The sequence below is a fragment of the Salmo salar genome, chromosome ssa17 (assembly GCF_905237065.1).
Source record: "Salmo salar chromosome ssa17, Ssal_v3.1, whole genome shotgun sequence".
Lineage (NCBI taxonomy): Eukaryota > Metazoa > Chordata > Actinopteri > Salmoniformes > Salmonidae > Salmo > Salmo salar.
The window spans coordinates 3,564,273-3,588,817 of NC_059458.1; the positions used below are offsets into that span (position 1 = coordinate 3,564,273).

The following is a 24,545-nucleotide window of genomic DNA, read 5'->3' on the forward strand; positions in this document are numbered from 1 at the left end:
AACTTTAGAGTGTTTTCTATCCATATATAATAAGTATATGCATATTCTAGTTACTGGGTAGGATTAGTAACCAGATTAAATCGGGCACATTTTTTTATCCAGACGTGCAAATGCTGCCCCCTAGCCCTAACAGGTTAAGAGATGAAGGTTGGTCAATCAGGACAATTTCAAGAACTTTGAAAGTTTTTTCAAGTGCAGTCGCAAAAACCATCAAGTGCTATGATGAAACTGGCTTTCATGAGGACCACAACAGGAAAGGAAGGCCCAGAGTTACCTCTGCTTCAGAGGATAAGTTCATTAGAGTTACCAGCCTCAGAAATTGCAGCCCAAATAAACGCTTCACAGAGTTCAAGTAACAGACACATCTCAACATCAACTGTTCAGATGAGACTGTGTGAATCAGACCTTCATGTTCTAATTGCTGCAAAGAAACCAATACTAAAGGACACCAATAACAAGAAGAGACTTGCTTGGGCCAAGAAGCACAATCAATGGACATTAGACTGGTGGAAATCTGTCCTTTGGTCTGATGAGTCAAAATATTAGATTTTTGGTTCCAACCACTGTGTAATTGTGAGACGCAGAGTAGGTGAACGGATGATCTCCGCATGTGTGGTTCCCACCATGAAGCATGGAGGAGGAGGTGTGATGGCATGGGGGTGCTTTGCTGGTGACACTGTCAGTGATTTATTTAGAATTCAAGGCACACTTACCAGCATGGCTACCACAGCATTTTGCAGCGATACGCCATCACATCTGGTGTGCGCTTAGTGGGACTATCATGTGTTTTTCAACAGGACAATGCTATGTAAGGGCTTTTTGAAAAAGGAGTGTGAGGGTGTGCTGCATCAGATGACCTGGCCTCCACAATCACCCGACCTCAACCCAATTGAAATAGTTTGGGATGAATTGGACCGCAGAGTGAAGGAAAAGCAGCCAACAAGTTCTCAGCATATGTGGGAACTCCTTCATGACTGTTGGAAAAGCATTCCAGGTGAAGCTGGTTGAGAGAATGCCAAGAGTGTGCAAAGCTGTCATCAAGGCAGAGTGGCTTCTTTGAAGAATCTAAAATATATTTGTTGAACGTTTTTTGGTTAATACATGATTCCATATGTGTTATTTGATAGTTGTAATGTCTTCACTATTATTATACAATGTAGAAAATAGTAAAAATAAAGAAAACCCTTGAATGAGTAGGTGTGTCCAAGCTTTTGACTGGTACTGTATGTAGAGTCTAGTACAGTTTGTGTGTGTGTGTGTGTGTGTGTGTGTGTGTGTGTGTGTGTGTGTGTGTGTGTGTGGACGTGTTTAACTATTCTTGTGGGGACTTCTATTCCCCACGAGAATAGTAAACAAACAAATTTGACCAACTGGGGACATTTTGTTGGTCCCCACTAGGTCAAATGCTATTTCTAGGGGGTTTAAGGTTAAGGTTAGAATTAGGTTTAGGGTTAGTTTTAGGGTTAAGGTTAGGTTTTTGGGTTAAGGTTAGGGTTAGGGTAAGAGTACAGGTTGGGGTTAGGGGTTAGGGAAAATACGATTTTGGATGGGACTGAATTGTTTATCCCTACAGGGTTAGCTGTACAAGAGTGTGCATGTGTTTGTGCGATATGCAAAAAAGGTTTACATTTACATTTCATTTGTATGAATTCTGGATAAAACATGTATATCAATTATGCCCTAAATATACTAAGTTCCATGATAAGGAACAGCCACACAGCCTTTCCTCTGCAAGAGAAGTGTGCTGCTGACTTACTGTCATCCAGCCTGTCTCTGCAGCTGCGCAGTCCCCTGGGGTTAAGCTATCACAGTGACATTGCCATCTCTTATGGTGGAAATTACAAGCCTATGTTATAATACTTTTATTGCATCAAAGAGTTGTTTTATGCAACAGAGTAGAGGTTTCTTATAACTCTCTATTGTGTCTGTGTGAACTGAAAGTGGGCATCAGGGAGATAACACTGACAGGAGATTTACGATGTCTTTGGGGATTCCGCATTCCAGAGCATGAGTTAATGTTTCTGTTCTATACGGTACCAGGGAGACATTACATTTGAGACATGGCTCCTGTATGAAGTTGGGGGGCCAGACACTGGTCTCTACACAATGAAAACTGTTCACACAGCAAATACTGTCTGCTGTGAATTTTAAGTATCTTTCATACAAATCTTAACCTTGTGACCCATTCCATACATCTGTTGTGTGTTATGTAGACTGAAGGAGGATGGACTTTGCTATAAAATGCTGTGGCTCAAACCAGCTGGTTGAGTTCTCAGTGATCACCTCCAGGGGTGATTACTGACCAGCTCCATTACTGCAGTAAACCAGCTGGTTGAGTTCTCAGTGATCACCTCCAGGGGTGATTACCGACCAGCTCCATTACTGCAGTAAACCAGCTGGTTGAGTTCTCAGTGATCACCTCCGGGGTGATTACCGACCAGTTCCATTACTGCAGTAAACCAGCTGGTTGAGTTCTCAGTGATCACCTCCGGGGTGATTACCGACCAGTTCCATTACTGCAGTAAACCAGCTGGTTGAGTTCTCAGTGATCACCTCCGGGGTGATTACCGACCAGTTCCATTACTGCAGTAAACCAGCTGGTTGAGTTCTCAGTGATCACCTCCAGGGGTGATTACCGACCAGCTCCATTACTGCAGTAAACCAGCTGGTTGAGTTCTCAGTGATCACCTCCAGGGGTGATTACCGACCAGCTCCATTACTGCAGTAAACCAGCTGGTTGAGTTCTCAGTGATCACCTCCAGGGGTGATTACCGACCAGCTCCATTACTGCAGTAAACCAGCTGGTTGAGTTCTCAGTGATCACCTCCAGGGGTGATTACCGACCAGCTCCATTACTGCAGTAAACCAGCTGGTTGAGTTCTCAGTGATCACCTCCAGGGGTGATTACCGACCAGCTCCATTACTGCAGTAAACCAGCTGGTTGAGTTCTCAGTGATCACCTCCAGGGGTGATTACCGACCAGCTCCACTACTGCACTAAATAAATAATAAAGTTTGATTGTTTTGAAGAAATCTTAAAAGTCTCTCTTTTGATTACAATAATTCCACCACACTATCTACTGGGGAGGCCAACCGCAGTATACACTGATGCTGTTTTAGGTTACAGCCATGTCATTACAGAGAGAGATAGAGGTCGGAGCTAATCGACATGCCTGATTTTAGACAGAGAATCAATAGTCCCTGAAATAAACCCAGAGCTGATTCTCCAGACCTGCAGACAGACTGCAGTTAGTGTTGCAGCAGGTCACATAGAGGGCTGGAAGCAATGTGGCCACTGGCCAGATGGACAATAATAAAATAGCCTACACTCACAGTCAAAGTCAATTAGACCCTATTCAAACGGATTAATTTTTTTACACTCGGGTGAAACTGGACTCTTTTGAGTTTATGCCCTTTGAACTTGTTGCAGGACCTGATTGTGACCACAGGACAGGACGCCCGGCGCTCGTCAACGTGTAATTGCTACACTTACCGCGGCTGGAGATAGACGGTAAAGCGATACAAGTATCGCTTTTTCGGTCAGTTATTTAGTTTTATGGTTTTGAAATACATCGCAACTGATTGAATAATTTATTCACAACAGTGTCATGCCTGGGACGTCTAGCCAACTGTGACTTTACTTGCGAGAGAAGAGAAGATAATGTGTGTTTGGTCGCAGCTGGTCTCGTTGAGTGGATGGGTCTGTGTGGAGAGACGCTGCGTTGCTCTCTCTGCTGGAGAGCACTGACCAAGGCGACAGTAACGTGACAGTGCGCATGTAAGAAAGCTCTCTCTACCTCCAACAAGTCTAAGTGATAAATGCTCATATCTAGCCACAGCATGGACGGGCTGCAGACGGAGAACACTGGACTCAACAGCATCAACAACGAGAACACAGAGGAACAGTACCGGGCTCTAGCCTACGACACCGCGCTCAGCACTCTGGTGGCCGTGGTGTTTTACGTGGTGGTCAAAGTGAGCCTGGACGGGATCAGGCAATGGCGGGCCCGGATCTCGGTTCTAATAGTGGGCTCGGGTCCCGTGGGGCTAACGGCCGCGCTAGTCGCTGTTCGCTCGGGGAAGGTGCTGAAGCTCACGCTGCTAGATGAGAGGTACCGCACGGCGCTGCTCTGCCGCCCCCAGCAGATTGCCCTGGACCCGCGCAGTGTGGAGTTCCTGCTCGAACTGGGGGTGGACTTTGATAACATGGAGGGCTGCTGGCACAACGAGCACTTCTTCACGAAGATAGGAGTGTTTCAAGAGTACCTGCTCAGCATTCTGGAGCAGAAGAGACAGAAGGTGGAAATCAAGGTTCAGCTGGGAACGAAGGTATACTACATATATTTCCCTTTATTTCTAAACCTTTATTGAAAAAAATGTATTACTTGTCACATTATTTGTAAGTTCTATATAGAAAGAGAGAACAATAGGGGGGTTGGGGGGGTTGCACTCTGACAAGCATCAACCCACTGTATTGAATATAAATACTGAACAAAAATATTAACACAACATGTAAAGTGTTGGCCCCATGTTTCATGAGCTAAAATAAAAGATCCCAGAAATGTTCCATGCCCACGAAAAGCTTATTTATTTCAAATTGTGTGCACAAATTTGTTTACAGCCCTGGTAGTGAGTGAGCATTTCTCCATTTCCTGGCAGGTGTGGCATATCAAGAAACTGATTAAACAGCATCACAATTGTGCTGGGGACAATAAAAGGCCACTCTAAAATGAGCAGTTTTGTCACACAACACAATGCCACAAATGTCTCAAGTTTTGAGAGTGTGCAATTGGCATACTGACTGCAGGAATGTCCACCAGAGCTGTTGTCAGACAATTGAATGTTCATTTATCTACCATAAGCCGCCTCCAATGTCGTTTTTAGAGAATATGGCACTACGTCCAACCGGCCTCACAACTGCAGACCACGTGTAACCACGCCAGCTCAGGACCTCCACATCTGGCTTCTTCACTTGCGGGATGGTCTGAAATGAGCTAGCCGGACAGCTGATAAAACTGTGGGTTTGCACAACCGAAGTCTTTCAGCACAAACTGTCAGAAACCGTCTTAGGGAAGCTCATCTGTGTGCTTGTTGTCCTCACCAGGGTCTTGACCTGACTACAGTTTAGCGTCGTAATCAATAAAAGTGTGCAAATGCTCACCTTCGATGGCCACTAGCAAAGGAGATTTGTGACGCTGCAATAGGCAAATGGTGGTCACACCAGATACTGACTGGTTTTCTGATCCACACCCCTACCTTTTTTTAAGGTATCTTTAACCATCAAATACATCAAATAAAATTGTATTAGTCACATGTGCCAAATACAACAGGTGTAGACCTTACAGTGAAATGCTTACTTATGAGCCACTAACCAACAATGCAGTTTCAAAAAAATACAGATAAGAATAAGAGATAAAAGTAACAAGTAATTAAAGAGCAGCAGTAAAATAACAATAGCAAGACTATATACAGGGGGTACCGATACAGAGTCAATGTGCGGGGGCACCGGTTAGTTGAGGTAGTATGTACATGTAGGTAGAGTTATTAAAGTGACTATGCATAGATGACAACAGAGAGTAGCAGTGGTGTAAAGAGGGGGAGGGGGCAATGCAAATAGTCTGGGTAGCCATTTGACTAGATCAATCAATCAATCACATTTATTTATAAAGCCCTTTTTACATCAGCTGATGTCACAAAGTGCTGAACAGAAACCCAGCCTAAAACCCCAAACAGCAAGCAATGCAGATATAGAAGCAACCCTGAACTAGATGTTCTGGAGTCTTATGGCTTGGGGGTAGAAGCTGTTTAGAAACCTCTTGGACCTAGACTTGGCGCTCCGGTACTGCTTTTCATGCGGGAGCAGAGAGAACAATCTATAACTAGGGTGGCTGGAGTATTTGACAATTTTTAGGGCCTTCCTCTGACACCGCCTGGTATAGAGATCCTGGATGGCAGGAAGCTTGGCCCCAGTGATGTACTGGGCCGTTCGCACTACCCTCTGTAGTGCTTTGCGGTCGGAGGCCGAGCAGTTGCCATACCAGGCAGTGATGCAACCAGTCAGGATGTTCTCGATGGTGCAGCTGAAGAACCTTTTGAGGATCTGAGGACCCATGCCAAATCTTTTCAGTCTCCTGAGTGGGAAGAGGTTTTGTCGTGCCCTCTTCACGGCTGTCTTGATGTGCTTGGGTCATGTTAGTTTGTTGGTGATCTGGACACAGCTCTCAACCTGCTCCACTGCAGCCCGTCGATGAGAATGGGGGCGTGCTCGGTCCTCCTTTTCTGTTGTCCACAATCATCTCCTTTGTCTTGATCATGTTGAGGGAGAGGTTGTTGTCCTGGCAACACATGGCCAGGTCTCTGCCCTCCTCCCAATAGGCTGTCTCGTTGTTATCGGTGATCAGGCCTACCACTGTTGTATCATCGGCAAATTGAATGATGGTGTTGGAGTCGTGCCTGTCCATGCCGTCATGAGAGAACAGGGAGTACAGGAGGGGACTGAGCACGCACCACTGCGGTGCCCCTGTGTTGAGGATCAGCGCGGTGGATGTGGTTGTTACCTACCCTTACCACCTGGGGCGGCCCGTCAGGAAGTCCAGGATCCAGTTGCAGAGGGAGGTGTTTAGTCCGAGGGTCATTAGCTTAGTGATGAGCTTTGAGGGCACTTTGGTGTTGAACATTGGTGTTCCTTCTGTCCAGGTGGGAAAGGGTAGTGTGGAGTGCAATACAGATTGCATCATCTGTGGATCTGTTGGGGCGGTATGCAAATTGGTGTGTGTCTAGGGTTTCTGGGATGATGGTGCTGATGTGAGCCATGACCAACCTTTCAACACACTTCATGGCTATAGAGGTGAGTGCTACGGGTCGGTAGTCATTTAGGCAGGGTACCTTAGTGTTCTTGGGCACAGGCACTACGGTGGTCTGCTTAAAACATGTTGGTATTACAGACTCGGACAGGGACGGGGAGGGGTTAAAAATGTCAGTGAAGGCACTTGCCAGTTGGTCAGCACATGCTCGCAGTACACGTCCTGGTAATCCATCTGGCCCAGTGGCCTTGTGAATGCTGACCTGTTTAAAGGTCTTACATTAGCTGCATAGAGCGTGATCACACAGTCTTCCGGAACAGTTGGTGCTCTCATGCATGTTTCAGTGTTATTTGCCTCGAAGCGAGCATAGAAGTAGTTTAGCTCATCTGGTAGGCTCGTGTCACTAGGCAGCTCTCGGCTGTGCTTCCCTTTGTAGTCTGTAATGGTTTGCATGGCCTGCCACATCCGACAAGCGTCAGAGCCGGTGTAGTACGATTCAATCTTAATCCTGTATTGACGCCTGTTTGATGGTTCGTCGGAGGGCAGAGCAAGATTTCTTATAAGCTTCTGGGTTAGAGTCCCGCTCCCTGAAAGCGGCAGCTCTAGCCTTTAGCTCAGTGTGGATGCTGCCTGTAATCCATGGCTTCTGGTTGGGGTATGTACGTACGGTCACTATGGGGATGATGTCATCGATGCACTTATTGATGAAGCCAATGACTGATGTGGTGTACTCCTCAATGCCATTGGAGTAATCCCGGAGCATATTCCAGTCTGTGCTAGCAAAACAGTCCTGTAGCTTAGCATCTGCTTCATCTGACCACTTTTTTATTGATCTAGTCACTGGTGCTTCCTGCTTTAATTTTTGCTTGTAAGCAGGAATCAGGAGGATAGAATTATGGTCATATTTGCTACTAGGAGCGCCACCTCTGGGTGAGCGTTTTTTTGTTTGCTTATGGTGGAATACAGCTCAATTAATGCTGTCTTGGTGCCAGCCTCTGACTGAGGTGGTATGTAAACAGCTACGAAAAATACAGATGAAAGCTCTCTAGGTAGGTAGTATGGTCTACAGCTTATCATGAGAATTTCTACCTCAGGCGAGCAATAGCCTGAGACTTCCTTAGATATCGTGCACCAGCTGTTATTTACAAAAATACATAGTCCGCCGCCCCTTGTCTTACCAGACGTTGTTGTTCTATCCTGCCGGTACATCATATAACCAGCCAACTGTATGTTGATGTTGTCGTCGTTCAGCCACGACTCCGTGTAGCATAAGGTGTTCGTTTTTAATGTCCCGTTGGTAGTTTAATCTTCCGTTTAACTAGTCTATGTTATTCTCCAAGGATTGCACATTTGCTCGCAGAATGGAGGGAAGTGGGGGTTTATTCAATCGCCTTTGAATACTCAGAAGGCAGCCCGCCCTTCGGCCCCTCTTTCCCGCCTTCTCTTCACGCAGATCATGGGGATCGGGGCCTGTTCCCGTGGAAGCAGTATATCCTTCGCGTTGGGCTCGTCAGAGTCGTGAAAGGAAAAAAAGGATTCTGCTAGTCCGTGGTGAATAATCGCAATCCTGATGTCTAGAAGTTATTTTCGGTCATAAGAGACGGTAGCAGCAACATTATGTACAAAATAAGTAAAAAAATAAGTTACAAAAAACGCAAATAAACAAACAAAATAACACAATCGGCTGGGGGCACGTAAAACGTTGGCCTTCTTCTCCGGCGCCATCTTACAACAGATGCATGTCTGTATTTCCAGTCATGTGAAATCCATAGATTAGGGCCTAATTTATCTATTTAAATTGACTGATTTCCTTGTATTAACTATAACTAAGCAAAATCTTTGAAATTGTTGTTTATATTTTTGTTCAGTGTGTGTGTATATATACAGTATGTGTCAAAAGTTTGGACACACCTACTTATTCCAGGGTTTTTCTATATATTTACTATTTTCTACATTATAGAATAATAGTGAAGACATCACAACTATGAAATAACACAAATGGAATCATGTAGTAACCAAAAAGGTAGAGATACAGTTGAAGTCGGAAGTTTACATACACCTTAGCCAAATATATTTAAACTCCGTTTTTCACAATTCCTGACATTTAATCCCAGTAAAAATTCCCTGTCTTAGGTCAGTTAGGATCACCACTTTATTTTAAGAATGTGAAATGTCAGTATAATAGTAGAGAGAATTATTTATTTCAGGTTTCTTTTCTTTCATCACATTCCCAGTGGGTCAGAAGTTTACATACTCTCAATTAGTATTTGGTAGCAATGCCTTTAAATTCTTTAACTTGGGTCAAACCTTTCAAGTAATCTTCCACAAACTTCCCACAATAAGTTGGGTGAATTTTGGCCCATTCCTCCTGACAGAGCTGGTGTAACTGAGTCAGGTTTGTAGGCCTCCATTTTGCCACACCATTGGAAGTATGCTTGGGGTCATTGTCCATTTGGAAGACCCATTTGCGACCAAGCTTTAACTTCCTGACTGATGTCTTGAGATGTTGCTTCAATATATCCACATAATTTTTCTATTTTGTGAAGTGCACCAGTCCCACCTGCAGCAAAGCACCCCCACAACATGATGCTGCCACCCCCGTTCTTCACGGTTGGGATGGTGTCTTTCGGCTTGCAAGCATCCCCCTTTCTCCTCCAAACATAACAATGGTCATTATGGCCAAACAGTCTGGCTTTTTTATGTCGGTTTTGGAGCAGTGGCTTCTTCCTTGCTGAGCGGCCTTTCTAGTTATGTCGATATAGGACTCGTTTTACTGTAGATATAGACACTTTTCTACCTGTTTCCTCCAGTATCTTCATAAGGTCCTTTGCTGTTGTTCTGGGATTGATTTGCACTTTTCGCACCAATGTACGTTTCATCTCTAGGAGACAGAACGTGTCTCCTTCCTGAGCGGTATGACGGCTGCGTGGTCCCATGGTGTTTATACTTGCATACTATTGTTTGTACAGATGAACGTTGTACTTTCAGGCGTTTCGAAATTGCTCCCAAGGAAGAACCAGACTTGTGGAGGTCCACAATTTTATTCTGAGGTCTTGGCTGATTTCTTTTGATTTTCCCATGATGTCAAGCAAAGAGGCACTGAGTTTGAAGGTAGGCCTTTAAATACATCCACAGGTACACCTCCAATTGACTCAAATGATGTCAATTAGCCTGTCAGAAGCTTCTAAAGCCATGACATAATTTTCTGGAATTTTCCAAGCTGTTTAAAGTCACAGTCAACTTAGTGTATGTAAACTTCTGACCCACTGGAATTATGATACAGTGCAATGAGTGGTACGGTGAAATAATCTGTCTGTAAACAATTGTTGGAAAAATATATTGTGTCGTGCACAAGGTAGATGTCCTAACTGACTTGCAAAAATTATAGTTTGTTAACAAGAAATTTGTGGAATGGTTGAAAAACGAGTTTTAATGACTCCAACCTAAGTGTATGTAAACTTCCGACTTCAACTGTATATAGATATTGAATATGTATTTAGGATCATATGATTGTTCACTTTTTAAAAATGTAACCAGCCACCATGCTGTTCTATAGAATAGCCTGAGATTCAGTGACTATACATCACCACCTGATAGATACACATCTGATGAATAGTTGTTTGTAAAGAGTCACTGGTAAATGTGATCTGATGCTGATTACCGTACCACTCATTGCATAAATCTCCCTAAGCCTTTCTCTGAATTACGGCATTAAACAATGGTAGAATGATGGCAGCCTACAGTACTAGGGCTTATAGCACATCATTATATAATGGCAAAATTATGATCACATTCACTAAAGCTGGGCTTATCTGCTGACACAACATAACCTGGAAAATATGTGTCCTCAGGCTCTTTCTATTCTGAAAGGTAGAGACCCTCAGTCCTCCTCCTCTAGAGCCACAGTAGTATTGCAGGTTTTTGTCCCAGCATAGTGCCATCACACCTGATTCAGTTAATCAACTGATCATTGTCCCCTTGATTAGCTGAATCATGTGTTTTATTGCTGAGCTGGAACAAAAACATGCAGTCTGCAGCTCTCAAGGAGCAGTGTTGAGGATCACTGCCCTAAAGGCCTTAACTGTTTGCTGGCTGGCCAGAGTTTCTCAGTTCACACCAGTGCTTTTTGATCACTTCATGACATTCGTAATGAATAAATCAGTACCTATTGCCATGGCAATAATAATCCCCATTAGTTAATCAGTATCTGATTAAAGGTGGGAATGAAGGCCAGTGGACAGTGCAGCCCTTGAGGATGAGAGCTGTCCACCCCTGGTTCACCCTCCTCTCCCTGCTTCCCCCCTGCTGCCTTCCTGGCGATCCAGTGACTCACTCCATGTTTATGCATTAAAGCAGGTGAACGTCAAGGTCAAGCATATCTTTGATTGGAACAAAGTTCTGCATCATTAAAAAACATTGACAATTCTGAAGCGTCCTGTCCATAGACAGGAGTGCTTGATTATTGGTTTAGTCCCAGGCTGTGTGATCTGTGAATGAATGACATGACTTTTAAATCACCAGTTCTCTGAAGTCTGAATGGATTTAACACGTCTTAGCCTCGACTCTCAGCCATCACTGGCTCAAACCTTATTGAGTTTAATGTTGGACACACACCAGGGGAGAACGACTTCTCCTTCTCATTGAAGCCAAAGATGTTCAAAGCCAACCGCAGTTCTGCAGGCTGTTGTTTTCAGAAAAGCAGGATCCCCCATTATAGTGAATGGGCAAAAATGGCAATCTTCTTGAGAAATATTCATGTAAGTAAACAAAAATTCTAAGACAATCATGGTGCCAATAGTTGCTTCTATTACACCAGATGTACACTACATGGCCGAACGTATGTGGACACCTGCTCGTCGTATATCTCATTTCAAAGTCATCAGCATTAATATGGAGTTAGTCACACTTAATGCTACAACAGCCTCCACTCTTCTGGAAAGGCTTTACACTAGATACTGGAACATTGCTGCGGGGACTTGCTTCCATTCAACCACAAGAGCATTAGTGAGGTCGGGCACAGATGTTGGGCGGTTAGGCCTGGCTCACACTCAGCTCTTCAGTAAGGCCATTCTACTGCCAATGTTTGTCTATGGAAATTGCATGGCTCTGTGCTCGATTTTATACACCTGTCAGTAACTGTTGTGGCTGAAATAGTCAAATCCACTAATTTGAAGGGGTGTCCACATACTTTAGTATATATAGTGTATGTCCTTGAACCGATTATTTTAAAATCACAAACAGAATAAGTTATAAGGATAATTTAGATTCTACCAGCAGCCTGCAGTACCCTGGTTGTTCTTCAACTTGAGCTAGCCTGCAACATCACTTTCTGGACTAGCTCAATCTGCACATATTATGTCTCCAGGTGACGCCATTTTAGCAAGCTAAAAACCTACTTCCTTGCCTTTAAATGTGCCATTGAGTCTTGACATAAGAATGAATGGTGTCAAGTAATCGATGCCTTTATCCATTTTATATATACAATCTATGGCACACACTCCCACGCACTCTCTCGCTCTCTCTTTTTCTCGCTCTCTTTCTCTCTCTGTCTCTCTCTTTGTCTCTCTCTCTCTGTCTCTCTCTGTCTCTCTTTGTCTCTCTCTCTCGCTTTCTCTCTCGCTTTCTCTCTCTCTCGCTTTCTCTCTCTCTCGCTTTCTCTCTCTCGCTTTCTGTCTCTCTCTCGCTTTCTCTCTCTCTCTCTGTCTCTCTCTCTCTCTGTCTCTCTGTCTCTCTCTCTCTCTCTGTCTCTCTATCTCTGACTATTATTTTCTATCTGTATTATTCATTCCTTTATTCCTGTTATCAGGTATTTATTCTGTATAAACTAACAATCTTTTGTATTTGTTTTAATCAACAGTTATCTGTGTGTGTGTGTGTGTGTGTGTGTGTGTGTGTGTGTGTGACAGTGTTTACACCAGATCACTGCCCTGCTCTGGACACTTAGCCTTATCACAGACATGAACCAGTACCTAAACAAACCAGGATATCAGAGGCAGCCGGACACAGACACACGCACGGCTGCAACCTACGCAAGCACACACACAGACACACAAAGTTGTCTCAAACATAGGGCTGTTATTGTTTGGTATTTTAGGTAATAATAACAATAATAGTCCTCATCATAATAATAATTAGGTGGGTGCTTATATTTGTCCTATTTCATGTGTTTTTGGAAATGTGTTTTTTTGCATATCCCAACTCCACCTCAGACACCCTCGGAGAGTGGGGTTACGGCCAGGGTCTGACATTATCAACGGCGACCCTGGAGCAATTAGGGTTAAGTACCTTGCTCGAGGGCACATGGACAGGGGTGTAAGTGTGATCCTTTAAGCTGTATGACTGGTATGTCTCTGATGATGTCATACCACTTTTAGGATAAGCATGTTTGTTTAGACAGAAAGAGGGATAGAAAGGGAGGGTATAAACATTTTTATTTTATTTTATTTAACCATTATTTAACTAGGCAAGTCAGTTAAGAAGAAATTCTTATTTACAATAACGGCCTAAAAAATGATCTACCTCCACCCTCTCTCTCTCGCGCTCTCTCTGTCTCTTTCTTGATCTGTTCTTCCTGTTTATCAGTTCACAGAGGAGTACCTGCGGAAGATACCGGGATCTGATTGGCCGCGTGTGATCGTGGTGGCTGATGGGTCGTGTGGAGACTCATGCTCTGTGCTGGGTATCAGCTCTGACTACACTGTAGAGTCCTGCCACGCTTACGGGGCTAATGCCACTATAGAGAGACTGGACCAGAGACAGGTCAGACAAACACACACACACACACACACACACACACACACACACACACACACACACTGATCAAACAGAGCCCTGGTGATCCACAGCTGAATACAATACAGTATCTAACTCCTATATAAACCATAGCTCTGTAGAATGGCCATAAGGACTGTCTATACTAGCAATATGGCCCTGTTCCATGTTGGTCTGTCAAACCTGCCCTTGGTGTGTTTATGGTAATCTGAACATCTCCTTAAGTACACAGTATAGAGCTTATTGCACTCCATGGGAACACTGAGATCCATCCATAGATAAAAGTAGTCAGTGACAGGCTGAAGCCCCTTTTGAATTATATTGATGTTATCAGGTGTACAGCAGGTGTTACTGTACTGTATGTCCGGCTTGTCAGGCCCTCAGGCCGTGTATTGTCTTGGTCCTCATCTGTTACCTGACTGATGGATATATGAATGTGATGTCATCAGCTCTGATGTTCCTGGGCCAAAGGTCATCTGTCATGGCAACCAGAGAGTGGATGGGGTGATGAGTTAGTGGTGTTACTGGGAGCAGCGGAAGGAAGGAAGGAAGGAAGGAAGGAAGGAAGGAAGGAAGGAAGGAAGGAAGGAAGGAAGGAAGGAAGGAAGGAAGGAAGGAAGGAAGGAAGGAAGGAAGGAAGGAAGGAAGGAAGGAAGGAAGGAAGGAAGGAAGGAAGGAATGACGGGATAATGAAGGAATAGCGGAAACAGAGGAAATACAGATGGGATGATGACATAGGTAGCTATCAGCACAACAAGATCTGCTAAGCAACAGCTGTCTCCTCTGTCTGTATGAACTCTGATGTGTTCATGTGTTTACTATGTGTCTTTAAAGGAGATGTTCACTTCATTTGAACAAATCAATGTTTTTGATGTAAATTGCATGTTATAGAAATGCCGACACTTTTTTGCAATCTCCCTTGTTTTTGATAAATTCACTCCACCAAAGATATACTTCCTCATGCTCGTTCAGCAGTTACAGTTAGAGATAAAACATGAACAAAGGAAACAACAACATTCTCAGTGTAGTAGGACTTGAGCGATACTTCTTTCTGTGGTCATGCACATGCTACATGGAGAAGCAGCACAGCTGGATAGGGGGAACCACTCAGGTCACACAAAATGGAACATAGTGTTGTCAATAAATTTTGGGATGACACAATTTCATGTGTACAAGTGTACATCAAGTACATCTAACTACCTGCGTTACTATACTGAGAGCGTTGCAGTTTGTAAAAGGACGTACAGTACTGGGTGTTTTTGGAGCCTTTGTTCATGTTTTATCTCTGCCCCTATAGCTGCTGAATGAGCATGAGGAACTATATTGATGGTTGGGAAAGATTCTCAAAGACAAGTTAGAGGCACTTCTATACTGCAACATGACATTTTCCTTTAATGTGAAATTAATGTTTTATAAAACTAAAAGTCAACTCAACTTGGGTTCATTATAGGTACAATTCTGGCACCAGAAATGTCTTCATTCATGATGATTCTCTCTTACTGGTTCTAGAACATAATTCTCAGGACTCTAAAATAGCCTACGTTCTTTCCTTCAACTGCATTGACATGAAAGAACTGGTCTGGTGAATGCAAATTATAGATATAATAGGCATCCACTATATTGCTTACACATTGGCTAGTTTTGATCAGTGAAGATGGTGAGCAGATGAGGCGAGGAAGCCCTTCTAGACAATTGAGATGGTCTCCTAACTAAAAAAACAGACACAGACTCTTGGCTGCCCTGCAGGGAGAGATAGGCACCTGGATCATATTTACATAAGCAGTCATCACACGTCCTGCATAGCTAACCAGCCACCGGGAAAAACACTGATAAGACACAGTTTATTCTCATAATAAAGCAGACAGGGCTGTGGTCACAGATGTAATAGCAATGCAAACAATGTAAAACACAAATATGAGAGAGACAGAGAGTGAAACCACTTGTTCTATCCAAGGCTATGTCAGGTCAGTGTTTCATAAGGTTCAGCAGTAGCAGTGATGTGTCACATCTGTTTCTCAGAGACCTGTTTGTGTTCATCATGGGTTTATTCTGTTCTCTTATTGTGCTCCAGCTACATCCTCTCCACAGGGACAGATTCACACAGCTGTGACTTCCAATCACTACTTAACTTATCTATCTCTCGCTGGCCGTTTCCGTTAGTTAATGAATTTAGCTCAGAGGATACGACCTGTTTACCCACCCTGCTCTCTCTTCTGCAATGGTAAACACTGTTGGATCACACTGGTCTGGTTCATGTCATTGATGTGAATCTAGATCAATTCTGTGGGGGGGGGGGGGGTTTAAAGGAATAAACACCCTTTTGGGGTGGAAAAGGGGTCAGATGTGTGAAATAAGAAAGAGAAAGAGAGAGATGAAGAAAGAGATGGAGAGTGAGAGCTAGAGAGATAATACACATGCACATAGAAAGAGAGAGAGAGAGAGAGGTTGAGAGCAGAGAGGGAAAAAGGGTGGTATGGAGGGCAACATCAAGTGAGATATATATATATATTCAATATCTCAAGCACATTTACTGTACTAATACCATGTCATAATTAGTTCATTGTTGATATATAAAGGATAATCAACTACGGGCTATGCGTTCTATGGAAAAAAATGAATGATATGGAAGGTGTGAACTAACCTTCCACGGAGAACGCATAGACCCTGGAGTTGAGAACGCATAGACTACTGAGTTGATCATCCCTTTTATACCATACTACAATTTAACACATTTGCTGCAAGAAATTTGTTCATTTGCAGGTAAAAATATGTTCAACATCCACTGAGGTAGCTAGCACAGCTACATTAGTTGCCTTGGTAACCAAACAAACAGACTTGCTTGTTTAGCTAACCAAACCATCAGTCCTAGGGCACGTTCGTAAATTCGCTCTGGCTATCTACTCCAATTTCAGAGCACTCTCATCTGAGTGTGCAAGAGCGCAGAATAACAGAAGAATTTACGAACGTACCCCTAGCTTGCTGTTATGAAAATCGAATTTAACAACGTCAATAATATTTTCAATTCAACGTATGCATTCAAAAGCAGCTCAGACATACACTGAACAAAAATATAAACGCAACATGCAACAATTTAAAAGATTTGACAGAGTTACAGTTATAAGAAAATCAGTCAGTTGAAATAAATACATTTCTATGGATTTCACATGACTGGGGATACAGATATGCATCTGTTGATCACAGATACCTTAAGGTAGGGGCGTGTCAGTATCTGGTGTAGCCACCATTTGACTCATGCAGCGCGACACATCTCTGTCGCATAGAGTTGATCAGGCTGTTGATTATGGCCTGTGGAATGTTGTCCCACTCCTCTTCAATGGCTCTGCGAAGTTGCTGGATGTTGACGGGAACTGGAACACGCTGTCATACACGTTGGTCCAGAGCATCCCAAACATGCTCGGGTGAGTATGCAGGCCATGGAAGTACTGGGACATTTTCAGCTTCCAGGAATTGTGAACAGATCGATGCGACATGAGGCTGTGCTTTATGCTGAAACATGAGGTGATCGCGGAGGATTAATGACACGACAATGGGCCTCAGGATCTCGTGCATTCAAATTGCCATTGATAAAATGCAACTGTGCTCGTTGTCCGTAGCTTATGCCTATCCATACCATAACCCCACCTCCACCACGGGGCACTCTGTTCACATCATTGACATCAGAAAACCGGTCTCCCACACGACACCTTACATGTGTAACAGTATAGCTTCCGTCCCTCTCCTCGGCCCTACCTGGGCTCGAACCAGGGACCCTCTGCACACATTGACAACAGTCACCCTCGAAGCATCGTTTCCTATCGCTACACAAAACCGCGGCCCTTGCAGAGCAAGGGGAACAACTACTTCAAGGTCTCAGAGCCAGTGACGTTACCGATTGAAATGCTATTAGCACGCACCACCGCTAACTAGCTAGCCATTTCACATCGGTTACACTCACCCCCCTTTTGACCTCCTCCTTTTCCGCAGCAACCAGTGATCTGGGCCAACAGCATCAATGTAACAGTTTAGCTTCCGTCCCTCTCCTCGCCCCTACCTGGGTTTGAACTAGGGACCCTCTGCACACATCAACAACTGACACCCACGAAGCATCGTTACCCATCGCACTACAAAAGCCACGACCCTTGCAGAGCAAGGGGAACAACTACTTCAAGGTCTCAGAGCGAGTGACGTCACCGATTGAAACGCTATTAGCGTGCACCACCGCTAACTAGCTAGCCATTTCACGTCGGTTACACATGCTGTCTGCCATCTGCCTGGTACAGTTGAAACCGGGATTCATCTATGAAGCGCACACTTCTCCAGTGTGCCAGTGGCCATCGAATGCAACTCAATATTAGGAAAGTGTTCCTAATGTTTGGTATACTCAGTGTATAGCCATTGGATTATATCGTGCTGTTATACTGTGCATCATAGGGAAATAATGCTTGCTCTATAATGCCCTTCACACCAATCAGAAACGAGTATTCAACAATGACATGGTTTAAACAGTTTTAAAGGATAAGAACATATCATTGAATCTATGAAGTTTTTTTTAACAGTTCTCTCTAAGTAGTTTTATGTTATTGCTATACTGATGATGGTATGACAGTAATCTCTTCTCTCTGCACTCTGTACTCTAAATTAATCTAAATTAAATGCCTCTGTTGCTCCCTCTCTCACACACTGTCATGCCCTGACCTGAGAGAGACGGTTTATTTCTCTATGTTGTTAGGTCAGGGTGTGGGGTGGGAATTCTATGTGTTATTTTCTATGTTTTGGCCAGGTATGGTTTCCAATCAGAGGCAGCCTATAGTTGTCTCTGATTGGGAACCATACTTAGGCAGCCCTTTTCCCTCTTTGAGTTGTGGGATCTTATTTTTGTACTGCTCGTTATAGCCTGCAAGACGTGACGGTCGTTTGTCATTAATTTATTATTTTGTTTAAGTGTTCTGATTTAAAATAAATATAAAGATGAACACTCACCACGCTGCACCTTGGTCTACTCCTTTTGACAACCGTTACACACACACTGACATCCCTCTCCTTTTCATCTCCAGGTGCCCACCCCAGAGATCCGAGCCCACAGCCTGTTCTTCGACTTGTCTGCGTACGGAGTGGAGGCTCTCAGGGAGCCGAAAAGCTCTGCCGTCAAGCCAGGGTTCCACCTCAAGATCTACGGAACCTTCCGGAACCGCTACATGGCTCTGGTCTGCCCCGCCTCAGACACCAAGATGGTCCGCTTCCTCCGACACACAGCTAACTCCTCGGTAAAGACCCTAGCAGGCACTGTCTATTTCTGATGACAGCACAGAGCATCTGTTCCATACCAATTCCCTGCACATTTCCCTAGGACCTGGGTTGGGGCCACTAGCCAACACCTACAGTGAGGGGAAAAAGTATTTGATCCCCTACTGATTTTGTACGTTTGCCCACTGACAAAGAAATGATCAGTCTATCATTTTAATGGTAGGTTTATTTGAACAGTGAGAGACAGAATAACAACAACAAAAATCCAGAAAAACGCATGTCAAAATTCTTATAGATTGATTTGCATTTTAATGAGGGAAATAAGTATTTGACCCCCTCTCAATCAGAAAGATTTCTGGCTCCCAGGTGTCTTTTATACAGGTAACGAGTTGAGATTAGGAGCACACTCTTAAAGGGAGTGCTCCTAATCTCAGCTTGTTACCTGAATAATAGACACCTGTCCACAGAAGCAATCAATCAATCAGATTCCAAACTCTCCACCATGGCCAAGACCAAAGAGCTCTCCAAGGATGTCGGGGACAAGATTGTAGACCTACACAAGGCTGGAATGGGCTACAAGACCATCGCCAAGCAGCTTGGTGAGAAGGTGACAACAGTTGGTGCGATTATTCGCAAATGGAAGAAACACAAAAGAACTGTCAATCTCCCTCAGCCTGGTCCTCCATGCAAGATCTCACCTCGTGGAGTTGCAATGATCATGAGAACGGTGAGGAATCAGCCCAGAACTACACAGGAGGATCTTGTCAATGATCTCAAGGCAGCTGGGACCATAGTCACCAAGAAAACAATTGGTAACACACTACGCCGTGAAGGACTGAAATCCTGCAGCGCCCGCAAGGTCCCCCCTGCTCAAGAAAGCATATATACATGCCCGTCTGAAGTTTGCCAATGAACATCTAATTCAGAGGACAACTGGGTGAAAGTGTTGTGGTCAGATGAGACCAAAATGGAGCTCTTTGGCATCAACTCAACTCGCCGTGTTTGGAGGAGGAATGCTGCCTATGACCCCAAGAATACCATCCCCACCGTCAAACATGGAGGTGGAAACATTATGCTATGGGGGTGTTTTTCTGCTAAGGGGACAGGACAACTTCACCGCATCAAAGGGACGATGGACGGGGCCATGTACCGTCAAATCTTAGGTGAGAACCTCCTTCTCTCAGCCAGGGCATTGAAAAGGGGGTTGTGGATGGGTATTCCAGCATGACAATGACCCAAAACACACGGCCAAGGCAACAAAGGAGTGGCTCAAGAAGAAGCACATTAAGGTCCTGAAGTGGCCTAGCCAGTCTCCAGACCTTAATCCCATAGAAAATCTGTGGAGGGAGCTGAAGGTTCGAGTTGCCAAACGTCAGCCTCGAAACCTTAATGACTTGGAGAAGATCTGCAAAGAGGAGTGAGACAAAATCCCTCCTGAGATGTGTACAAACCTGGTGGCCAACTACAAGAATCGTCTAACCTCTGTGATTGCCAACAAGGGTTTTGCCACCAAGTACTAAGTCATGTTTTGCAGAGGGGTCAAATACTTATTTCCCTCATTAAAATGCAAATCAATTTATAACATTTTTGACATGCGTTTTTCTTTTTGTTGTTGTTGTTATTCTGTCTCTCACTGTTCAAATAAACCTACTATTAAAATTATAGACTGATCATTTCTTTGTCAGTGGGCAAACGTATAAAATCAGCGTGGGATCAAATACTTTTTTCCCTCACTGTAGAGCCAAGACCTATTCTTCAGGCTTGCCACTGTCTGCTTACCAACAGAAATAAACTGAGGTTTCGAAAACAAATGGACAGAAAATGTATGAATCAATCATCCAATAATGAATGCTGTGATCACAGTATGTTTTCTGTGCCCTTCCATGCATGTGTGTATGAGCCTTGGCTCCCCTGCTTGGCCAAACTAATGTACTGTATTTCTAATAATAACCCTGGCCAAAGAGTCGCTTTTTACACCTACTTACCTCACACCTTTCTTCCAGCATATGACCCCTGACCACACTGTGTTAGTCTGTTGATTACACAGAGCAAAGCCCTGTGTGTGTGTGTGTGTGTGTGTGTGTGTGTGTGTGTGTGTGTGTGTGTGTGTGTGTGTGTGTGGCTGGCTGGAGGGGCCATCTGTACACTCTTAGAAAAAAAAGTGTTCTTCGGCTGTCCCCATAGGAGAACCCTTATTTTCTTCCATGTAGAACACACACACACACACACACGTATGCTGTTACTTGGTTACGGATGACTGTCCTGGTGTGGGCCGAAGGACAGATGAGTGGAGAGCACAGCAGTGTCACAGAGAGAGAGAGGAAGAGAGAGAAAGGAAGAAGTGGGGAATCATTCATTACATGGCTGTAATCGTTTTACAATCGACGTGATAACAGTGCAGACGTCAGAGGAGGGTCAGAGATGTGTTTTCCACTGTTCTTTTTCAAGTTTCACTGTCTTCCAGAACATCAATGGATAAGAATAAAATGTCCTGATTATATTCCAGTACAATTGACTCTGGTAGGTACCGCAGTTTGTTTGTATGGCAGAGGTAGCTCACTGGGCTATGCTCTTGGTTTGAGCAACAAATCTGAGCCCTTGGGCTAACATGGTCTTGCACTGACAACCTGGGCTGTTTGTTACAATCACTCAGGTCCCTCTTTTTCTCAAAGAGGATCTTCAGTTGCTTTGTCTTGGCCACACCAGATTTCTTTATCCAGCCCTTGGCTGGCTGGGTGGTGTTTCTGTTTGACTATAAAAATGTAGTGTGTAACCTTTCAACCCTAAACCAACCACCATCGACCAATCAAACAATACCAAGTTTACAGTGCAACCTGACCACCAAGGCCCAATCTCCATGGGGTGTCACAGCATTTACAGGCTTGTGTGGGGGATGAGAGCAATGTAAATAAGACAGAATTCCTGAGAGGACCACAAAATGTTTTTGCATATAGTAATTCAGAGTTCACCCTGTACAGATACAAGTAACCACAGAGATCATACATCAATATACTGTAGAGAGCATCAGAGTTATCCTCAGTGAACAACTTTCAGATAGATACCAGACATGGATACTATGGTATTACTCTATCATATTCAATAGTCAGTCTCTGGATACTGTAACAGAGAGATACACTTTGGCCCCTTAGAGTGGGAAGGGCTGACTAGTCCTTGAGCATTGTCCTTTGTTCCTGGACTTTTTGCCATGCAACTCCAGGTAACAGTACACACATAAATTAGGGGTGAGCCTACAAAACACATTCTGTTCCATGACTCATCTCTGGTTTCCTCTCCTCCAGATCATGAAGAATATCTTCCACCAGTCGTTTAATGCGTATAAGACTGATATCGAGCCCCGTCTCAACGACCTGACACTGCACCGCATGCAGTGCAGTAGACGTCTATTTGACATCCAGCTGTCTCACCGGAGAGTCAGTGCCGCCTACATAGAGGGAGACAATGTGTCTGTGACCGTAGAGGGGGAGGCGGTACGGGTGCTCAACTTCGACACAGGTACACGCAAACGCCCTGACATCAGCTTACATTGGTACACAAAAATGTTCTGGCCTCACTTGTCGCAATGCTCAACTTCTGTGGTGTCACCAATGCAGGTATGTGTAACTCCTTGACTTCATCATCATCATCAACAGAGTGCTTGGTTTTCCCATAGGTAAAATAAATCACCTTTGTTGTCAAGGGGCCCCTATTTTTAGAGCATGAAGACACTTGAGAAGGAGAGAGAAATGGATGGATGAGATGAAGTGGTGTGACTCACTACTGTACTGAATGCCATTTTAGCCTCTGAAAATCAATTTCTCCATCTCTCTGAGGCTGCTTTGTACTTTACAACATTTCAGCATCTTTTAGAGTCCCTTTCAGCGTCTTTTAGGCTACGTTTAACCATTTTTATTAATGAGGGGTTTATGAAATTAATAACGCCTTTTGATTTGTTTTATCTCTCATATTTTCAGTATCTATGATAAGAGCACGATATAACATCTCTCCCAAGACCTCATGATTTCAGATTCTTCTTCTCACTGTTTGATAGATATTCAACTCACAGCACTGATAAAATGTATCTTTGTCCCCCCCTCCAACCAGGTTGTGGGGTGAACCTGGGGATGAGGGGTCTTGAGTCCTTGGGGACATTTATCTACCACACGGCCACGGCTGTGGACCAGAATGACATGTTGGAGGCCTTGTCCGCCAAGATCCAGCACTCCAGACAGGTGGCCGAGACCTTCAGGCAGACTGGTCTGGCACACACCATGTTCGAGTGACAGCAGGGAGAACACACAGGGACACAGGGGGGCGGAGTGGGACACTGTTTCTAGAGTCCCTGTTTCAGCGGAAAGAGAAAAGTGGCTTTTACATGAAATGTAAAAAAATCTGCTTTACCATCGTTGGCCCATGGATCAGGAGCACAGAGAGGGTTCTGAACAGGAAACAGACTCTATGGATGAATGTACAGGAGGTTGGTGGCACCTTAATTGGGGAAGACAGGCTCGTGGTAATGGCTGGAGTGGAATAAGGGGAATGGTATCAAATAAATCAAACACATGATTTCTAAGATCTATAGCCTTTATGTATGGTCTGCCCTGAGGACCAAAGTGCATATGTCAGTGTTTAATTTCAGGGATGGGAGTGTCTCGGTGTTCTACAGTGGCTTCCTTCCCTTACCTTCCCTCATCCAACCAATCCTGTAGTTTCAGATAGATGGATGATGGACAGGAAGCTGTTAAAGAGCATTGAGTTGCTGTCTTGCACTTGATGTTCTGTGGGTTTAACTGAAGCTTGAATCGTGTGATGGAGTTTCTTTTTTCCGGTGGAGTGACCTGTCTTGTGAGATGTTCAGTACAGTATGTTCTACTTCTGTGTTTTTGACACCTTTGGTATGTGCCTGGTGCATCGTACAACTCACAAACCTTGGCCATTAGCCAGAAACAAATGGCTTCTGTTGTTACAACCCCTTTACTGCTGAAGAATGTTTGAGTAGCTTTGAAGATTCTAGAACTGCCTCTGATTAGGACTTTTAGTATTGTTGAAGGAAGATGAGTGGCAGGCAGAAAACATCTGAAGTATGTCCCTCTCCTCATCTCCACTAATATAAAAAGGCAGGATAGATGAACGCAATATGTGCAGATGAAGGGAAGGAGACAAGGAGAGGAAGCCAGTTTGTACTTTTGGGATTATGCACCGATAGTTCCACAGGAAGATGTGGAAGGAGCTTATTATGGCATTATGTTCCAATGGGGATGAAGAGGATTGACTAAGTAGTAACACATGTGGGAGAAGGTATCATGTTGAAGTGCCATAAGTACTGGCTTAATCAGTCGTTACCACACCGGACTGATACAAGTGAAGAATGTACTCTTTCTATGGATATTGTTTGTTTGTTTAATAAAATATATGGTCTTTCAAATCACAGGTTTCTATGTACAGTATGTAGTTCATGGTTAGGTGATAATGCCATCTGGTGGTATTTTAGACGTTAGGACATAATTCTGTATCACAAGAGAAGCTTTGCACTTTTAAAAAGTGTAGTGCTGCTCCCCCCACCAACTAAATATTGTAAAACAAACTAAAATAAAACACACAAGGATTAGGTTAAATGTACACATATTTGCATTATGCACTGTAAAGACAGAGTATACTGTACAATTAACCACCAGTGTCAGGATCATAGCCATGCTTACCTGTTCCTAGCATCTACACTCTATCCAAGCAC

At 44.0% G+C, this 24,545-nt stretch overlaps 1 protein-coding gene across 1 annotated transcript; it reads left to right on the forward strand.

Annotated features, from left to right (window-relative positions):
• The first annotated feature begins 3,247 nt into the window (after nt 1–3,247).
• Nucleotides 3,248–24,242, forward strand: LOC106561240 (uncharacterized). The gene is made up of 5 exons (XM_014124965.2): nt 3,248–4,328; nt 13,385–13,561; nt 18,628–18,837; nt 22,117–22,330; nt 22,919–24,242. The coding sequence occupies exons 1-5, from the start codon at nt 3,819–3,821 to the stop codon at nt 23,095–23,097; spliced, it is 1,290 nt and encodes a 429-aa protein (XP_013980440.1). The 5' UTR covers nt 3,248–3,818; the 3' UTR covers nt 23,098–24,242.
• The last annotated feature ends 303 nt before the right edge of the window (nt 24,243–24,545 follow it).

What these genes read in the sequence shown, in the direction of transcription:
- LOC106561240 (XM_014124965.2), top strand. Translation starts at nt 3,819, where the DNA reads ATGCTCATATCTAGCCACAGCATGGACGGGCTGCAGACGGAGAACACT. An exon ending in GACACACAGCTAACTCCTCG is followed by an intron (nt 18,838 to 22,116) that starts GTAAAGACCCTA and finishes CCTCTCCTCCAG; the next exon opens with ATCATGAAGAATATCTTCCA. An exon ending in GGTGCTCAACTTCGACACAG is followed by an intron (nt 22,331 to 22,918) that starts GTACACGCAAAC and finishes CCCTCCAACCAG; the next exon opens with GTTGTGGGGTGAACCTGGGG.